At 41.1% G+C, this 18420-nt stretch overlaps 1 protein-coding gene across 1 annotated transcript; it reads right to left on the bottom strand.

Annotated features, from left to right (window-relative positions):
* Window positions 1-1019: 1019 nt before the first annotated feature.
* On the bottom strand, window positions 1020-17255 carry LY86 (lymphocyte antigen 86). Its single transcript, XM_072154720.1, has 5 exons — window positions 17047-17255; window positions 13003-13089; window positions 3376-3504; window positions 2685-2737; window positions 1020-1178 (listed from the first exon to the last, which is right to left on the bottom strand). Exons 1-5 carry the CDS (start codon window positions 17165-17167, stop codon window positions 1086-1088), a joined length of 483 nt encoding a protein of 160 aa, XP_072010821.1. The 5' UTR covers window positions 17168-17255; the 3' UTR covers window positions 1020-1085.
* Window positions 17256-18420: the final 1165 nt, after the last annotated feature.

Raw genomic sequence — 18420 nt, 5'->3', positions numbered from 1 at the left:
TACGTTCCAAAATCCTGCATTAACGCCATAAGAGGGTCAATAGATCTCTCCAAGCATCCAAGCATGTTGTGTGCTTTCTACCTATTTTATACTATAGGAACCTGTTATCACATTGAGAACACAAAAACTTACTTGATTCTAGGCCTTCTATGTGCAAAATAAACTATGATTCCTTGTTATTGGAGGTATTGAGACTTAGAATTCTTTTCAAACTTTTGTTTCTTCTGCCAACTTTCTAGCAGACTAAGCATGTAAAAAGCCCCATTACAGAATTTCTGGCAGAATGGGGCGTCCCAGTCTGCCATATTTACTGTAGTTTCCTCTGGAAAACCGTCTGGGACTGCAGCTGACTTCTATGCCTGGTCTAACTTAGTGGACATTACATTCTGGTGATATATTGCCAGCCAGATATACCGGTACTAGGAAGCCGGGGGCCTTTTGTGCAGTACACCGGTAAGTTGTGTGGATCTACAGTATGGACACATCTTCGGTTTTGCATAAAAGAGAGCATTTTTGAAGGTAATGTAATGATCTCAGTTGGTCTGGGCAGTGAAAGTTAAGTGTTAGGCAGTGCCAGGGTTTATTCTGCATATCCAGGCTCTACTGGTTATTCACTTATCAAGTTTCAAGGACCATTGTCCTGGCTGCTGGCTTTAACAAGAAGTGAAACACGGATGTTTATCTTCCTGCACTGAGAATGCAGATAATTGTAGGGAGCAGCTGCAACTCTAAGGTTGCACAGTTTTCTCTCTGATTTGGGTTGTTCAGTGTTTTTACATAGATTTAGACTTTCCTGCAGTAAAAGCTGCTCCTGCACACAGATGAGGTGGTGGTTGAAACCTTGTAAGCACCCCATTGAGAACCCCCTTACATTGATGAAACATACTGTATAAGGAGAGCTAAACAAGTAGACCTGCTGGAAAAGCTTGAATTATTCCTCACATACGAGGATACCTTACAATAAATCAAAGTAAACATTAGATCGTTATATGTCAGTACAATAACTAATCACAATTGCATCAGATTCAGACACTTTATTTAGATTTTATTGCCATAAGTAGCTGTTGCCATAATTATTGCCATAATTAAACTGTTGGATGACTATAAACAGTGAAGTTTACACAAGCAATTATATAATTATTTTCATTTATCAGCTCCAGGTTTATGAAATATTCTCCCTGCAAAAGGCAACAGAAGAGATAATGAATAGCTAAAATATCAGTTGGGTCCTCTCTTTTCTTGCTGTGAATGAACTTGTGGATGAACTATGAGCAGTTGCTCTAAAATTTATAATCAAATATCTAAACTGACCTGTAGATAACTACATATGTTATTATATTCAGATTTAGTCTAAATTTACACATTCATGTTTTCCTGCAGATTTTCAAAAATAGTAACGCAAAAAGGACGGCACCTTACGGTAGTAAGGACGGCATCACTTGGACAGTGCATTTGCAGGATGTTACAGAGCAAGCTCCGGGGATGGGACTCCTTGCAACACATAAGACACCCTACTTGCCGATAAAATTGCCGCATGATGACTGAGCTTTGGTTGAGAGCATCTGTATTCAGTGATCCAGATATATTATTGTGTCTGCGCTAGTTTTTTGTCTAAGGTTACATTCACACAAACGTATGTGGGGGCTTATATATCCGTACCCCATAGATGGCAATGGCCAAATGTTGTGGTATTGCTCTGTACATGGGAAAAATAGCCGTGCGGGCATACGTTTGTCTGAATGCAGCCTCCTGAGAACAGACCAGATTAACTTAGAGCGTGCAAAACTATTAAATAATGTGGCACAATGTGCACATTATTGCACAAAGGCAGATTGCCCCAGTTTTCATATATCTAGGCCTGTGTGTACATGTTGAGGCACATATATAATTTTCTTGTCACTTTCTTGGCCACAATGTTGAATTTGCACTCCTTAAAGGGAATCTACCACCACAGATCTACCTATAGGTGCATCTATAGGATGTCAGGATATCCCCTTTAAGGGCTAATCCTAACGTCCCCGCAATCTTTTACTAACTTTTAATTCCCTAATATGTAAATTTTCTAAAGAGGCTACTGGGCATGGAGTTGCCGGAGCTAAAGCTACATGGTGTGGCTACTTCATGCCCCAGTAGCCTCTTTGATCCTCCTACCAGAAATCTTTGGTGTGCAGCTCCTCGTACCTGCGCGCCCTCGTCCGTGAAACCTTGTCCGGCTTCAGAGCCATGACCGCGCAGCCGCGGGCCTGCTGTTCTGCACATTTGCAGACGGAAGGTTTCTGGGATGAGGGCGCGCAGCTACGAGGATTTCTGGTAGAAGGAGAAAAGAGGCTACTGGGGCGCGGAGTAGCTGCGCCGTATAGCCTAAGCTCCGGCAACTCCAGGCCCCAGTAGTCTCTTTAGAAAATTTACATATTAGGGAATTAAAAGTTAGTAAAAGATTGCGGGAACATACGGATTAGCCCTTAAAAGGGCTATCCTGATGTCCTATAGATGCACCTACCACCCGATCTACCTTTATAGCTAGATCCGTGGTGGTCGGTTCCCTCTAAACCTACCTGCTTTTTTCTGCAGTGTTACCCGAGCCATCACCTGATTCCAGATGTTTCTTTTAAAAAGTCACAAAATAGTGGTTGTTTTTGATTAAAAATTTATATATGATCAAAGTGAACTAAAATAATTCTTACTTTTGGAAGACTTGGACCTCCAATTTTAACAGAATGATTGTATAGCACAAATTCTAAAAAAAAAACAGTTCAGAAAGTCTATAAAATATATCCCTGTGAAATAGAATCAAACAAGCAGAACATAGACTTGACTTGAATCAAAAGTATCTAAAGACAATAACATATTTGACTTGGCCATTTTTAAAAATACACTGAGACCACTTGGAACTAACCATTTAGGTTGCCATAGAAGTGTTGTACATTAAAGGGTGGCCTTCTAAAAGTCAAGCATATGAAAATGCAATGTTAAAGTGTCCAATATAGTACAAATAATGATATCCCAGAATCATGGATTTTATGCTTCATCAACATATTACAATTGACCCAGAGTACTGACATTGTAGACATGTTATCCTAGGCCACATGCATAGGTGGTCTTCATTCTATATATGGTAATCACTCTTGTAAAACATACGGGAGGCTTGAGTACTAAAGTACAGTACGGGAGGCTACAGTACGGCTGTCATTCCAGAGGCCAAGTCACAGCCTATACCAACCTGTACTTTGTATCTGTATTTGCTGGAAAGTGATTGGCGAGCCATACATTTTCTATAATAAGTTTAATGCTTTAATCTCCTTTATAAATGAATAAGCATTCATTATATACCGGTACCTTTGGGAGTAGTAATGCATATTAGTTGATTTATGTTACCTCCTTTTTTCTTTCCACAGAAGGAAAACTTTGGGGCTGTTTTCTCACATAAAGTTTTTTCTTCATGGAATAAGTAAACTCCATTGTAACCAATCCTAGAATTCATGTAGAGTAAATTGATATCCTGCCCTGAAATAAATAGGAAAGTATTTTTTAACCTTAAAGCTTAATGAAGCAGCAAACCCTAAAATTACATGGATCCTGTGGGGTTTGGGTTATAATATCTGATTCCCAAGTAAATAAACAACATGTTGAACACTTTTTGTCCATATACCTGAAAGAATTGCATTTTCTAATATTTAAACATCATTTTCTCTGCATAATATATGGATAATTGGAAAATGTCTGGCTGTCTAGGTAGGAGTCAATGGTAACAATTCTAGTGATTGAGGCTCCTAGCTCATAAGGTCATTGTCAATGTGTGTGATCCAGTAAAAAAGTGTATAGTTACATCCTGGTGGCTTAAAGGATATCTACCTCCAGTTTACCGGTGGTAAAGTGTCCTAATTAGACTGCTCATTCAGTGTAGGAGATGGGGGGACTGTTTTTAAGGCATCTTCATTGAAATGTGAACTTTTTAAAACAGTCAGTGGCGCTCATGTGACAACAGGTTCAATAGAGGCAAAGCTGCTTAAAGGGTCATATTCTATGCAAAAACTAAACATTTAGGTGGGCATTCATTTTTAGTGAAGACATTTATACTTGTCTTTTCTTGGGGTTTCCCGGTTTTGGACATGTTTGATGTATCAGGAAGCTGAGTCTGTGGAGTTTTTGAGACTTTTTATTATAAGTCACACAAAAGTCATTTTGTCTAGAGTTTTTCCTACGCCTGATAAGGTTTGGACTTTTTAACCATGTTTGCAACAAAATTTCATACATCCAAATAAAGTTTTTGGGGTTGCTATGAATAACCACATATTCTCTACCTGAGTTGGCTTTGGACATTATACATGTACTTTGCCCTGACCATACCATGTGGAGAGTAACTAGCTTTAGTGTGAGTTCATATTTCTACTATTTGATTATGTGATTTTATTACATTTAAAATGCCCATCAACAGAGGTTTTTCTGGAACTAGGTGGAAAATTTAGAACCAAAAGCTTTGCTTTTTCATTTACCTAGGCCTGATTCTAGCCTTTTTCTGCTTGAGGGGGAAAACTTAGGCCCCTTCTCCACTGGCGTTTTTCACGCGCGAGTTCTGCGCGTGCATTTGACGCTCAGAACTCGCATTGCACTCTGTCCCATTGTATTCAATGGGTCTTTCTCCATTAGCGTGGTTTTTAACGCGCGTGCTTGCGTTCGTTTGCACGCGCGTCAAAATCGCAGCATGCTCTATTTTTGCGGGTCACGCGCGTTTTTCACGCCCCATTCAAGTCTATGGAGATGCATCAAGAACGCATTGCACTCGCAATCATTGCAAGTGCAATGCGAGTGCAATGCGTTTTAAACGTAAGGGTTGCTAGGTGACCAGAATAACATTATTTCCCCTGCTCGCGATCGAGCATTTAATTAAAAAAACACAATGAAGAACAGTGAAGAATAGAATAAAATCATTGTACACAGTGAACACAGTGACCACAGGATCATTTAAGATAAAAACACAGTGCAGAACACAGTGCAGAATAGATTACAGATGTTCGGCACATCTGCTTACTTGTCGGGAGATACGCGCGGAACGGTGCGAACAAAATAGCATGTGAAGAACAATATATATGTGTGAAGAACACATTGCAGATGTATTTAAACATCTGCAATGTGTTCTTCACACACATATATATTGTTCTTCACATGCTATTTTGAACAACAATGTGCCCATCCTTGTAGTGGATAACATCGGTTACACCGCGGCTGGCAGCGCCTCCTCTCCCCCGCAGGACATTCCCGCAGGGTGTTATCAGATAACACTCCCGTGTGTACTGTATGCGGCACTGCCTGCCCTCCATGTAACTGAAGCTTTCCCTCAGTCATGTAGCACAGCGTTCATACACGTCAGGGACGTATGACAATAGTAAGCAGCCGCCACCCCCTTAATGTGTGCTGCACAGGTGCCGTGTCACTGCTGGGGCTGTCCCATTGTCGCAGGAGAAGAGGGGACACGAGGGCTCGGAGACTGTGTAGTATGCAGCTGTTCCCTCACTCAAAGTCCTGCAGCGCCGCAAGGAGGACGGCAGCAGGCACCTGCTGTACACGGGAGCACGCAGCCCGACACCTGCGGCTGCTATCCCGTACAGAGAAGGGGAACCTGGCGGTGTGTGAAGGTTTCCTATGTCACTGGCACCGCTCAGCAGACGTTACCCCGCGCCTGTGTGTACAGCTACGAGTAAAGGGAGGGTGGGCGACACCTGGGAAACTTTGTGCGCGCTCACGCCGTGCCCTGTCTACACCGCGGGGAGAAGAACAATATATATGTGTGTAGAACACATTGCAGATGTATTTAAACATCTGCAATTTGTTCTTCACACACATATATATTGTTCTTCACATGCTATTTTGTTCGCGCCGTTCCGCGCGTATCTCCCGACAAGTAAGCAGATGTGCCGAACATCTGTAATCTATTCTTCACTGTGTTCTGCACTGTGTTTTTATCTTAAATGATCCTGTGTTCACTGTGTTCACTGTGTACAATGTTTTTATTCTATTCTTCACTGTTCTTCACATCTGCTAAATTGTCGGGAGATAATATACGCGCGGAACAGTGAAGAATAGATCGCCGATGTTTGCAAATTATCAGAAGACATTATTTTTCAATTAAATAACACATTTTAATCCCAAACCATGGTCCCTTTGAAATATGCTCGAGTCTCCCATTGAATCGCGCGTCAAAAATGCGCCGAAAACGCAAAAAAAACGCAAATTACTCCAAGGAAAAATGGAACAAAAACGCAGCCAAAACGTCAGTTTTTCACGCATTGCACCCTGACGTGAAACGCAACGCTAGTGTGCAAGAGGCCTTACATGGGTCTGCCCATGAAAGAAAGTTCTTTAATTTTAAACCTCCCTTACTTTACAATTTTAGTCAGTTTTATTGCTGTTTTTGGTCCTATCATCCAAACTATCTAATTTTTCTTCTGTCGTTTTGGCGACTTTGCTCTTTTCATGTACCTTTGTTTTCTAGATGTTCAGTGTGACTTTTCACTTTTTTTGCTTATTTTTGTGACTTTTCAGGCGCAAATCTGCACCTGGTCCAGGACAGGTGCAAAGGCAGTATTTTTTTCATGGACCCTATTTTAACATGTAAATTGGAATTACCATATATACTCGTGTATAAGCCGAGTTTTTCAGCACAAAAAATGTGCTGAAAAACGTCCCCTCAGCGTATACACGAGTCAATACTTAAGTCAATGGGCTTAAAAAATAATAAGCTTATATACTCACCCTCCGGTGGCCCTGATGTGCAGCGCTGCTCTCCCGATGTCCGCGCGGCTCGTCTTCTGGCTTCCCGGCTCGTCTTCTGTCTTCTGTAAGATCGTGCCGGAGAGAACAATGGCAGCGCCCAGCACAATGTGACAGAAAAGGAGCCGGGAAGCCAGAAGACGAGCAACGCGGACATCGGGGGAGCAGCGCTGTACATCGGGGCCACCGTAGGGTGAGTATATAAGTTTATTATTTTTTTAAATTCTGGGCTGTATACTACTGGGGTCAGGCTGTATACTACTGGGGGCAAGCTGTATACTACTGGGGACTGGCTGTATACTACTGGGGGCAAGCTGTATACTACTGGGGGCAAGCTGTATACTACTGGGGACTGGCTGTATACTTCTGGGGACTGGCTGTATACTACTGGGGGCAAGCTGTATACTACTGGGGGCAAGCTGTATATTACTGGGTGCAGGCTGTATACTACTGGGGGCAGGCTGTATACTACTGGGGACTGGCTGTATACTACTGGGGGCAAGATGTATACTACTGGGGACTGGCTGTATACTACTGGGGGCAAGCTGTATACTACTGGGGGCAAGCTGTATACTACTAGGGACTGCCTGTATACTACTGGGGGCAAGCTGTATACTACTGGGGGCAAGCTGTATACTACTGTGGGCAAGCTGAGCTGGCTCTATACTACTGGGGGCAGGCTGTATACTACTGGGGGCAAGCTGGGCTGGCTGTATACTGCAGGGGGCAGGCTGTATACTACAGGGGGCAGGCTGTATATTATAGGGGGCTGGCTGGCTATATACTGGGGGGGGGGGTCTGTGACCAATGCATTTCCCACCCTCGGCTTATACTTAAGTCAATAGGTTTTCCCAGTTTTTGGTGGTAAAATTAGGGGTCTCGGCTTATACTCGGGTCGGCTTATACTCGAGTATATACGTATGTCACATGGTTTAAATGTTTTACATTTTGCACAGTAAACTGTTTTTTGAAAATTCTGAAATTTGCGCATTTACATTATTTCTGAGGGTGCAGTCACAAGTCACATTTAACGCATGTGTTTAAAAATGCACTGCAACAGCTGAGATTTGCCTAATTAAACAGCTGTTAACACAGGTGTTAACATTGCATTAACACACGTGTTAACAGTGTGTTAACAAACATATACGTTAACATGATGTTGAAGCATGTGTTAACAATGCATTAATGGTTGCATTTTGTAAACGCAAGTGTAAACAGCTGTTTAGTTAGGCAAATCTCTCTTTAGCAGTTGCAGTGCGTTTTTGAAAACATGCGTTAAACGCGATGTGTGACTGCACCCTCAGGGTGAGGTCACATGTACCACTTTAATTGCATTTTGAAAACTATTACATCAGCTGAGGCGAGGTGATTTACCTAATGACATTACTATATTGCATTTGCATTTACAAAATGCAATGTAAACGTGACATTAACGCATGTGTTCACATTGCGTTTAATATGCGTTTTGTAAACGCAAATGTTAACAGAAATGTAATTAATCAAATCACCTCTCCTCAGCTCTTTCAAAACGCAATCAAAACGCAACGTGTGACCGCACTCTTAACACCACGTGTGACAGCAGACTCATATGTTGTCATCTCCCTGGGGTGTGACTAGAGTGCTTAAAAATGCAGGACACAGTGTCTAATCCCAAATTAACAGTAGTGTCCACTCCTGCATATACCCCCCTCACATGGCTTGTCTCCATGTGGATTTGAGACAAAAAGTCTTAAAAAGAAGCCTTAATTTGTGCCTGCCAGGATAGGGAAAATTGAAAGTGTATCAGAAGTAAAAAGCCATGATCATATATAGGGCGCCAAAAAGAGCTGCCAAATGTCTCAAAAAGTCACCACAGAAAGACAAAACTATGATACATGTGCCCCAATGAAACACTCAGCTCTGCTACCTAACCTATAACACACTCTGTCAGCACTGCTATGCCTCCCCCTACCCTAGGATAAAGACCTCATCTTGCCTGTAGTTTGTAGAGCTAGTCTAGTGCCTGTGGCTGTAGTATGTCTGAGCTGGTATTGTAATGCAGGGGGAGGGGCAGGAGGCAGAAGGAACTGCAGCGTGCATTCACAAGAAATTATTCATAAGACGAATCTACAGAAGGTTTACAGTCTGATCCAGGGGTAACAAAATTGTAAACACAAGGACTGATTAAGACAAGTTGAAATTATATCTGTGAAATGCTGTATTTTTGTTAATAGCAGTGAATTAGAGAATGTTTTATTACCTTAAATCCCCCCCAGCAGCTCACCGCTGATCCCCTGCTATATTTGTCTCACCGTCGAAAAAAGAAACGGAGCTCCGCACCGGTAATGGGGTAAAATTGTTTCTTGTCTGGACTTTATTTCATTGACATCTTTAAAATATACATGGCATGTCCCCTAGACCAGTGATTTTCAACTAGTGTGCCGCGACACATGGTCGGGTGTGCCGCGGGGAAAGTTCCTCAAACTATGGTGCCCCCTGTGTTTTGTATCCCGGCAATGCGCAATCACGGCTTTTTACAATGTAGGAGACGTGCACAATAACACATGCGCAAGCTTTGAACCTCGCACGACAAAATGACGTCACCGAGGCCGGCGCATCATCCTGAGAGCGGAGAGACTCTCGCATTTGCCCACCGCCAAGGTAGTGCCCACCAATAATGCTGACTATATGAGCTTTTGCCTGAGTATATGAACTGTTGGCAGAATACTCAGCATATGAGCTGGTACTTTTAGTACTCCAGCACTATACTGCATATAACAATGAGAAATGTAAAATGAGAAATACTATAGTCATGAGGCTGGAGTCAGGGGCGTAACTACAGTGGTAGCAGCCATAGCAGCTGCTATGGGGCCCACAGGGTCAGGGGGCCCCATCATCCAACCTGACAAACTAAAGAATGGAGGATGCGCACCATTATATACATATTATGTTGCACATATGTGATGTATAAATGCTGTATCTGTGATGTGTATGTACTCGATGTGTATATATACTGCATTATGCTCTATATGTGTACTATATATACCGTGCAACTGTAACTCACATTTGTGAGCCTATAAATATGTATATATTTTTTTAAGGGGGAATGGAGCCCCATTAGGAGGTCTGCTATGGGGCCCTGCCTCTCCTAGTTACGCCACTGGCTGGAGTACTACAAGTACCAGCTCATATGCTGAGTATATGAGCTGGCACTTGTACTCTGGCCTCATGGCCATAGTACTTCTCATTGTACCCCTTTATTTTGCAGTATATGAGCCACATAATAATCAGCACCATATACTAAAAACAGGGAGAAACTGAGAACTGTTGAGGAAGAGCTTTGTGTGTGTCTTTCCACCATTCCTGCCAGGATTTCCCTTTTGTGTTTATCGAAACAGGCCCAGGTTTCACAATGAGCGCGTAAAATAAATTTAGAATCTATATTATTAACTATATGTATAATATGACTGTTTTAGTGTCATTTTGTGCTATTTTGGTTGGTGGTGTGCCCCAGGATTTTCTAAGTATAAAAAGTGTGCCGCGGCTCAAAAAAGGTTGAAAATCACTGCCCTAGACCATATAGAGGAAGGTAACCTACGCGTTTCGAGTTCATGTGGCACTCTTAGTCATGGTTAACCTGTTTAGAAAAGACGCCAGGATATGTACCCACTTCCCGGAACACCTTGGTCACAAATCCAAGAGATATAAAAACAAGGTAAGTATATAAAAACCGATATTATGTACCCGTAATGAAGACCTGTACAGTATTGGTTTAATCAGCATTGACAATAGCAGTAATAATTTTAGTTTTTCGTTGAGACCCTTGCTGATAGAAAGCATAACATCCTTCTAGCGCCCTAGTTGTAACGATTCCGTATATTCCAACCAAAAACTGGTCTGGATCACAGGAATCAAATTCAAATATATGTGATCCAGAAAAACGTGCATGGCAATAGTTAAATCATACGTCTAAGCTTATTGTTAATATGCAATTGAATAGTCTAAATACACACAAACGTAATAATGAAACATAATTTCACGTTTAAAGTTCATTCCTGCTGGAAATCTACTCTTTAGGCAAAAGATCCAATAAGCTTCGCGGTCCTGTAAAATTTTGTATATACTTATCTTGTTTTTATATCTCCTGGATTTGTCCCATGTCTTCGAGATTAACTTGGGTCATGTGACCAAGGTGTTCCGGGAGGTGGGTACATATCCTAGCGTCTTTTCTAAACAGGTTAAACATGACTAAGAGTGCCACGTGCACTCGAAACGCGTAGATTACCTTCCTCTATATGGTCATGTCAATGAAATAAAGTCCGGACAGACAAGAAACAATTTTACCCCATTACTGATGCGGAGCTCCGTTTCTTTTTTCGAAGGTCCTGGATATACATTACGTCGGTGTGGATCTCCTGCACATGTGAATGGGTCAAGTCGGTGAGCAACAAAAACTCTTTTTCTTATATATTTGTCTCACACCCTGCCCACACCCTGATCAGAATATGCTGACAATATTACTAATGACACATGCTAATGCTGTTTCACATACTAGTAGGTCAGTTATGCATGAATTAGTGGCATCGAGTACCTTACAGGAAACAAACTGCTCCACCAAGAAAAGACCTTCATCCTGGCTTTTCCCATGCATCACTGCTAAATTTCCTACCAAATGTCTTCAGCTCCCAGCAGCACACCTCCACACTGCACCCCTAAAAATATCACAGTCACTTACAGTATAATGTAACCTGTATATATGCAATTATATAATTTATATAATATAATATATTGAAACCAAATGCAAATGCACACTCAATAGTTTATATACAGCCCCCAGTCTATATACAGCTTACCACCACAGTCTATATACAGTGCATTCATAGTTTATATACAATTTCCCACAATCTATGTACAGCCCCCTCAGTCCATATACAGTACCTCCACAGTCCATATACAGTGCCCCAACAGTCTATATATAGCCCCCTACAGTCTATATATACAGCCCCCTCATAGTCCATATATAGCACCCCACAGTCTATATGCAGCCACCTCATATGTTATACAAAGTCCCCACAGTTTATATTTAGCTCCCAAAATATATATATAGCTGCACAATCTATATATAACCCCAGACAATCTATATACAGAGCCCCCTCATATGTGACATACAGCTCCCATACAATCAAATCATATGCAACCCCCTCATAGTTTATATAGATCCCTACAGTATATGCAGCCCTTTTATAATTTTAACAGGTTTAATAGTTTTAACAACCTCCTTAATAAATGTATATGATGTGGCCAGTAATAAAATAATAAAACTACTGCTCACCTCCCTGTTCCCATTCTGCTGTGGACTCCTCTTCTCCTGGGTCCCGGCTCTGCGCAGGGATGTGGGCGGTGTCTGATGATGTCATCAAACACTGTCTGGGTCCTCCAGAGTGTACAGAGTGGGGCATATAAACGGGTCTCTTCTGCAACTCTCTGCACATCATTTGCATCTGTGTCTTAAAGATACAAGTGCAATTGATATATCTCACATATTACAAACTCAGCCATTCGTACTTGTGGTGGGGGCGATTCGGGAGGACTGCCCAAGTCACCCACATTACAAACAGCAATTCTGACGCCCTCTCAGCTGCCGCCTGCGGGGAGATTTTCATACTGCTCTGTGGCATATACAGTATCATTGTAGTGAAGGGGATTTATGATAATCCTATAACCTAATGCCTTTCTTTTGCGGATTTCTGATTTGCAGCAAATATGTGACTCTGAGTGACAGTGTTCTACAATGGAAGAAGCTTAGTTGAGTGAATCAAGCCCAGAGCTCTAGAGTCTAAAGTCATATAAAAAAAACATTTCCTGATGCTACAGGATACTCCGTTTCTAGTTAAATATTATATATTGGGGGAGATTTATCAAGGCTTGTATGCCATTTTTATTGCTTACAAGCCTTGAAATAATTGTAATTCTTGGTGTGCCAAATGAGTGTGGAGGGAGGCGTGCCAGGTGGCAGAGTGGACCTGCACACTAGCTGTAACCTGTGCCCTTTCAGGCATAAGTTATAGTGCAATTCTACGCCAGACAGCCTCCAGATAAATCTACAAAGGTGGGATGGGACGGTTTTAATCATATGATGGCACACATTACACCAGTGTATGATAATTGTGTCATAGTTCATGGCTTTAAATGTTTGCCCAGCTCGAAATAAATCCCTTGACATAAGTATGAAAGATATCTACTTTATATACCTACTCAAAATTACACCAATTTTAGCCATTAAACGTTTTCCAAGACTTCTATAACAAGGATCCATGCTGAGTCCGGCATCTTGCATTGGATCTGGAATGAAAAAGTGTATTTGCCGAATTAATAAAAGCACAGCTGTACAGTATATCAGAGAAATAGATTAAGAGGTATACAACTTTGTCTTTTTTGCATGAGTTATAGCTCTCCTGTTAATTTGCATGTTTACAAGGTTTACACTAGAAAGCAGGAAATGCACTGCTAACAGGGAAGTCATGTATTCCATGCATGCAAGGGACTCCTATGTGGTCTGTAAAGGGTAAAGTGGTATCAACCTGTGTAGGACTCAAAAGGGTGGTTACCAATAGTTACCAAAAATGTAAAATTTACACCTTTGTGCACACCACCATATCTTCAAGGTCTAAGACCTTGAGAGGGGAGTAAAAAAGATGGATACATCTTTCATCCATGAATGTTCCTAAGTTAGATCTTTAGCAAACCCAGGCTTACATAGATTCATGTACACCAGTCATATTTTGCCCTGAAGTGTAACCCATATCCATGAACCAGAGAAACTATATTATCCGTGGAGGTGTCTAGAGAATTTGAAACAGACAATTTACGATGATTTAACATCGCCTTTTTGGTTACAATTAAAGTAATATTTCTATCTCTAAATTGCCTTATAATTGCAGGTCTCAGAGAAGTCAATGGAGAAGAGGTTCTTCTCAGAGTAGTTGAAAGCACAAAATTGAGAGCCCCTCAGACTAATTTGCTTAATTTTAAAAGTCTATTTTTGTAAAAACCAGGAAAAAAACCTAGAACAGATCCTGCCAGAGGGGGCACAAACCTGTATGTAAGTGAATGTTGGAGCATGACATGTAGGGTGTGACTTTCTATAGCAGAAATCTTCACCAGATCAGACCTGGTCTTAGGTCCAAACTGGCATAGATTGAGACTGGAATTAAATAAATTCTTAATAAATTCCCACCTATATTTTTTCATATGTTAGATACCAAACTGAAGCAAGGCGTGGTTTTTGGTTGCGGATGGCTCTATGTGGCCAAACTTAGAATATGAGTTTTTTTCTATGCAGGGGGATTCCATTTTAAAGCAGGGCATAGGCAGAGAATGTGCCAATATTCTGTTACATAAACCCTTAGGTTGCATTTTATAAAATGCTGAATACTGTACATATTGGAGATATGTTCTACACTCTGACACTTTCAGTCTCCAAGTATTAAAACTCTGTTCTGGAGTTACATACCATGAGTCAGGTACCATCCTCTTAAGGATTCAAACCTGGTTGGACCTATTCACCATATTTCTGGGTAAAATAACTAATTTTGGAGATTCAGAACTTCTGCATTGTAAAAAAGCCAAGCTTAAAGGAAACCTACCATCAGAAATCTACCTATTAAGGGAGATCTGATGGCAGGTTTCTATTAACCTACTAAGCCCCAATCTATCTTTACCTCATCCTTTAATGCTTTCTAAGTTAAGCTAAATTTATCTACCTAATATATGCAAATTTTTCAGAGGCTACTCCACGCCCCAGTAGCCTCTGCAGTCCCTCTTACCTGCGTGCTCATGGTACGCTCCTGACACGGCCCCTGCTGTTTCCAGCTGTATGGAATCTCTGCGCATGCACAGCTAGAGGACCGACGTGAACGCGTATAGTGGTGCTCTGGCCGCTATTGAAGCCAAAGCTAATGCAATTGTATGAGGAGGATATTGTGAATGTGCAGATGGGTGGGAAGGCATGGGCTACTGGTGCATGGGGTAGCCTTTGCTCCCTCTGGCTGGAGAGACTACACCATGGCCCCAGTAGCCTCTGCCAATAATTAGCATATTAGGTTTTAGGGTTAGGGTTAGAGATAAAGTAGGGCTTAAAAGCTAGATTTCCAATGGTAGTTTTCATTAAAAGTGAGAAACAAACATGGCAGCAGAAGTCATTACAGATGTGTTCCGCTTCTTTTAAAAAATTACTTTAAGTTCATGAACGATACAGGCTATGCCCACATTATTTCCCATTGCATTGGTTTCTTTTGGGTGACTTACACTTACATTGTCTATTTAACTGTAACTAAATGCTCAGGCCACAGGGAGATCAGCATTGCCTACCAGCAAAGCTTCACCCTGAAATGTCATTGCAAATAAACTTTTAGGTTTTCAATTACATTAAACGTCTACTCAGGAAATGTTCCCGTGGGAGCAGTTTGAAGGTCTTAAAAACTGTTATTTATATCTCTTGTCACATTTGATATTAAAATCCTGCTAAGTATGAGTTAAGTCCAAAGAATAGAGTTTAGTAATTTTTACATTTTTTAAAAATATAAGAGCTGTTGTATTAAAAGTAAGCAGTCATAGAACAATCACAAAGAAGTGTAAAAGAGATGAAGAAGGAAAATTAAGGGAAAAGAAAGGTTGCGTAAACCTGCGCAGGTGGACCATCCATGGAAAATGATCCAAAAGGGAAGGCAGGGAGCCATTGTGGGAGCAGTTGGCTTGGTGCCACCATGGGAGGTTTAAAAACCCTCCCACCATGTTTAAAACCTATTGTTCCCATCATTTAAGATTGAGGTGAGTATTTCGTTGATAGACTGGCACTACAGTCAATCTCAGTATTCAGTATTGGATGCCCTTATTATTATAGATTAATATTGAATGTACCTAATAAAAAGGTATGCTTGAGCTTATATTAGGTCACTAATAGTGTAGATTAGTTTATCCATTTGTCTTATACTCCACTAATATCAACATTCCTAATCTGTGACTAGATAGAGGATACTGCACTAAGGTCAAGGACTGCTAAAAAAAAACATGTACAAAAATTGTATTAATTTCAATTGTGACCTCCTATATTAAAGATTTAGGGATCACGGTTATCCCAAAAAAAGCATGGCGAGAAATAAAGAAGAAAGGATCTTCTATACCAGTGATGGCGAACCTTTTAGAGCCGAGTGCCCAAACTACAACAAAGACCCGCTAATTTATCGCAAAGTGCCAACACAGAAATGTAATTTGTGATTTATACTCCCTTCTCTGTCACAGTTTTCATTGATACCAGCACCTGCGGACACCAATAAAGCAGAAAATAGTCCCAGGCTGAGCTGTCACTTTAAAATAGCTCTGTGCACAGCAATTCCTGGGCTGTCTGGGACTGCAGGAAGATACCAGGAGTAATCTCTGGTGATGGCCTGAGTGCCCACAGAAAGGGCTCTGAGTGCCACCTCTGGCACCAGTGCCATAGGTTAGCCATCACTGTTCTATACGAAACACAACAGCAAAGCACAGAACAAAACATTAAATGTATTGGTACATATGATGCATATCTAAAGGATCTTGAAAAGATATTGGCCAATCCTTATGTCAGATGTAGACCTAAGAGAAAGACTAACAGAAAAATCTGAGGAAAGAATTTGAATGACTACTTAGTCCACAGTCATTTCACTACTTGTGACATTATCAATAATACATGGTTAAAATCTACAATCATCTGTTCACATCCATGTGGTACGTGTCCCTGCCCCGTGCCTACATACTTTTCAAAATCCTGCAAGGTTGGAAATGGCGTAGTTTTGCTCATGCCTCTTGATGTATCCAGCGGGACACGGATTCTCTTTTGCAGAAACCCCTAAAGAGGCAGTGCTTGGGAACAATGGCAAAACTCTATACTTACCCAATCTATTTTAATATTTCTATACTTTCCACTCCAAACTTTTGGTCCTAATTGACCCATGGAGATGTCATCACATTGATTGTGTTTTATCTAAACTCCCCTTCCACCGGACTGTATATATAAGGAGGCTCTGCCAGCACTTACAGACAATTCTAAAGGTCCCACTGAACTAGCCCTTCTCTGAGCTACGACTGTCTACTTATGTTGAAGTTATAATGGAGAATATCTAGTTTGTGCTGAGCTGGCAGGCAGGACTGTCATTGCATGACTTTGGTAGGTATCGCTTGTGTTATAAGTTATCCTCAGCATGGCGTGAAAGTTATTAAAACAGTCAGGACAATGCAGTGATCTCTAGCAAACAAAGAACTCACCACAACTTTTATAATATGCTTCAACCTCCTCTGTCTTGCAGATCGTATGAGTTGGCCATTCTTTCATTTCTCCTGGAAACAGCAACTGTGAAATAATAAGAAAGATGACAAAATTCTTCATTCTGCAAATATTTTATCTTAATCTCTAGATAGTTTTAGGCTTTTGATACTGCAAATATATTGTAAACAAATTTTAGTTCCCCAAATAAATTCTGGTTTCACTTCCTGAATTGGTGTTTTACATTGATTCACTATGTTTTAAGGAAGTATACAGGAAGGAGGAGACACATGCAGAGGGAGACACTTTATGCAAGTCAGGCTTTCTAAGTGACATTTATTTTATTGTGCTCACATTTTACATTTATCTGCCTCATTATTGCTCTGCACACCAAAGGTAGAGAACAATACCAGGGCAGCAACTTTGTAAGCTCTGTAGGGAGGTGTGAGGACCCATTGCCATTGGTTTTGTCTGAAGGTTTTAGTAGTGGGTGTCCATTGCATGAAGTGGCATGATGTATGGAAAAGGTTCAGCCATGCATCCTGAACAATACTTTGGCATACTATTCTGAGAAAGCTTCATGCAGGACAGTTCAACCATTTAACTTCAGCAATCAATGTTGATCACAGCAGCTAAGGATCTTGACAGAGAGAAGGGAGGCTGACAGGGCAGCAGTGACCTAACAGAGGTGTCAGTGTCTGGCAATTACTGGATCCTATTAAACCAGACCTAAGAGGCTGAATGTCAGTGAAAAACATGTGTTCTAGTGATCAAGGTAAGTCCCAAGAGGAACAGTAAAAAAGGTCAAAGTTTAAAAAAACTAATAAATAAGATCACCCTTTAAATATTGTGGTAGTCGGACAACCGGACAGATTCGGACAAACTGCGTTATTTAAAAAGCAAATTGTGTCGCAAAATCAGCACTCACATGCACCGAGAAGAAGAAGGTGAACTCCGGCGGACCAAAGTGGGGGAAGCGACACATGCAGGAAATTGGACGCACGATGGTCCGACAATGCACGGCAGAGATCGCGACAGGACCAGGTAAGTAAATGTGCCGCATTATGTTTTCACATAATGATCAAGCCCTTATAATGTTCTTCTGATATATATACATTAGTTATACTTCTCAGAATAAGGCTATATATAAGCAACAGAGTTTTTCTCAACATGGGTTTTGTTGACCACAGAGGGGCAAGGGTAGTCCCTCAGGCTCGTTAGAAGAATTTCAAAATTAGATTTTAGAAGGAAGAAGGGCATTGATAAAAAAAATATAAGAAGATTACCACAGTCACAGTGCCTAGATCTGTGAATGTGTGTGGTTTAAGTGAATTAGGTAATGTGCACTATCATCCTCTAGATGGTGCTATTTACTA

This window comes from Engystomops pustulosus, chromosome 5, assembly GCF_040894005.1.
Source record: "Engystomops pustulosus chromosome 5, aEngPut4.maternal, whole genome shotgun sequence".
NCBI lineage: Eukaryota > Metazoa > Chordata > Amphibia > Anura > Leptodactylidae > Engystomops > Engystomops pustulosus.
This window is presented reverse-complemented; position numbering and strand designations above follow the sequence as displayed.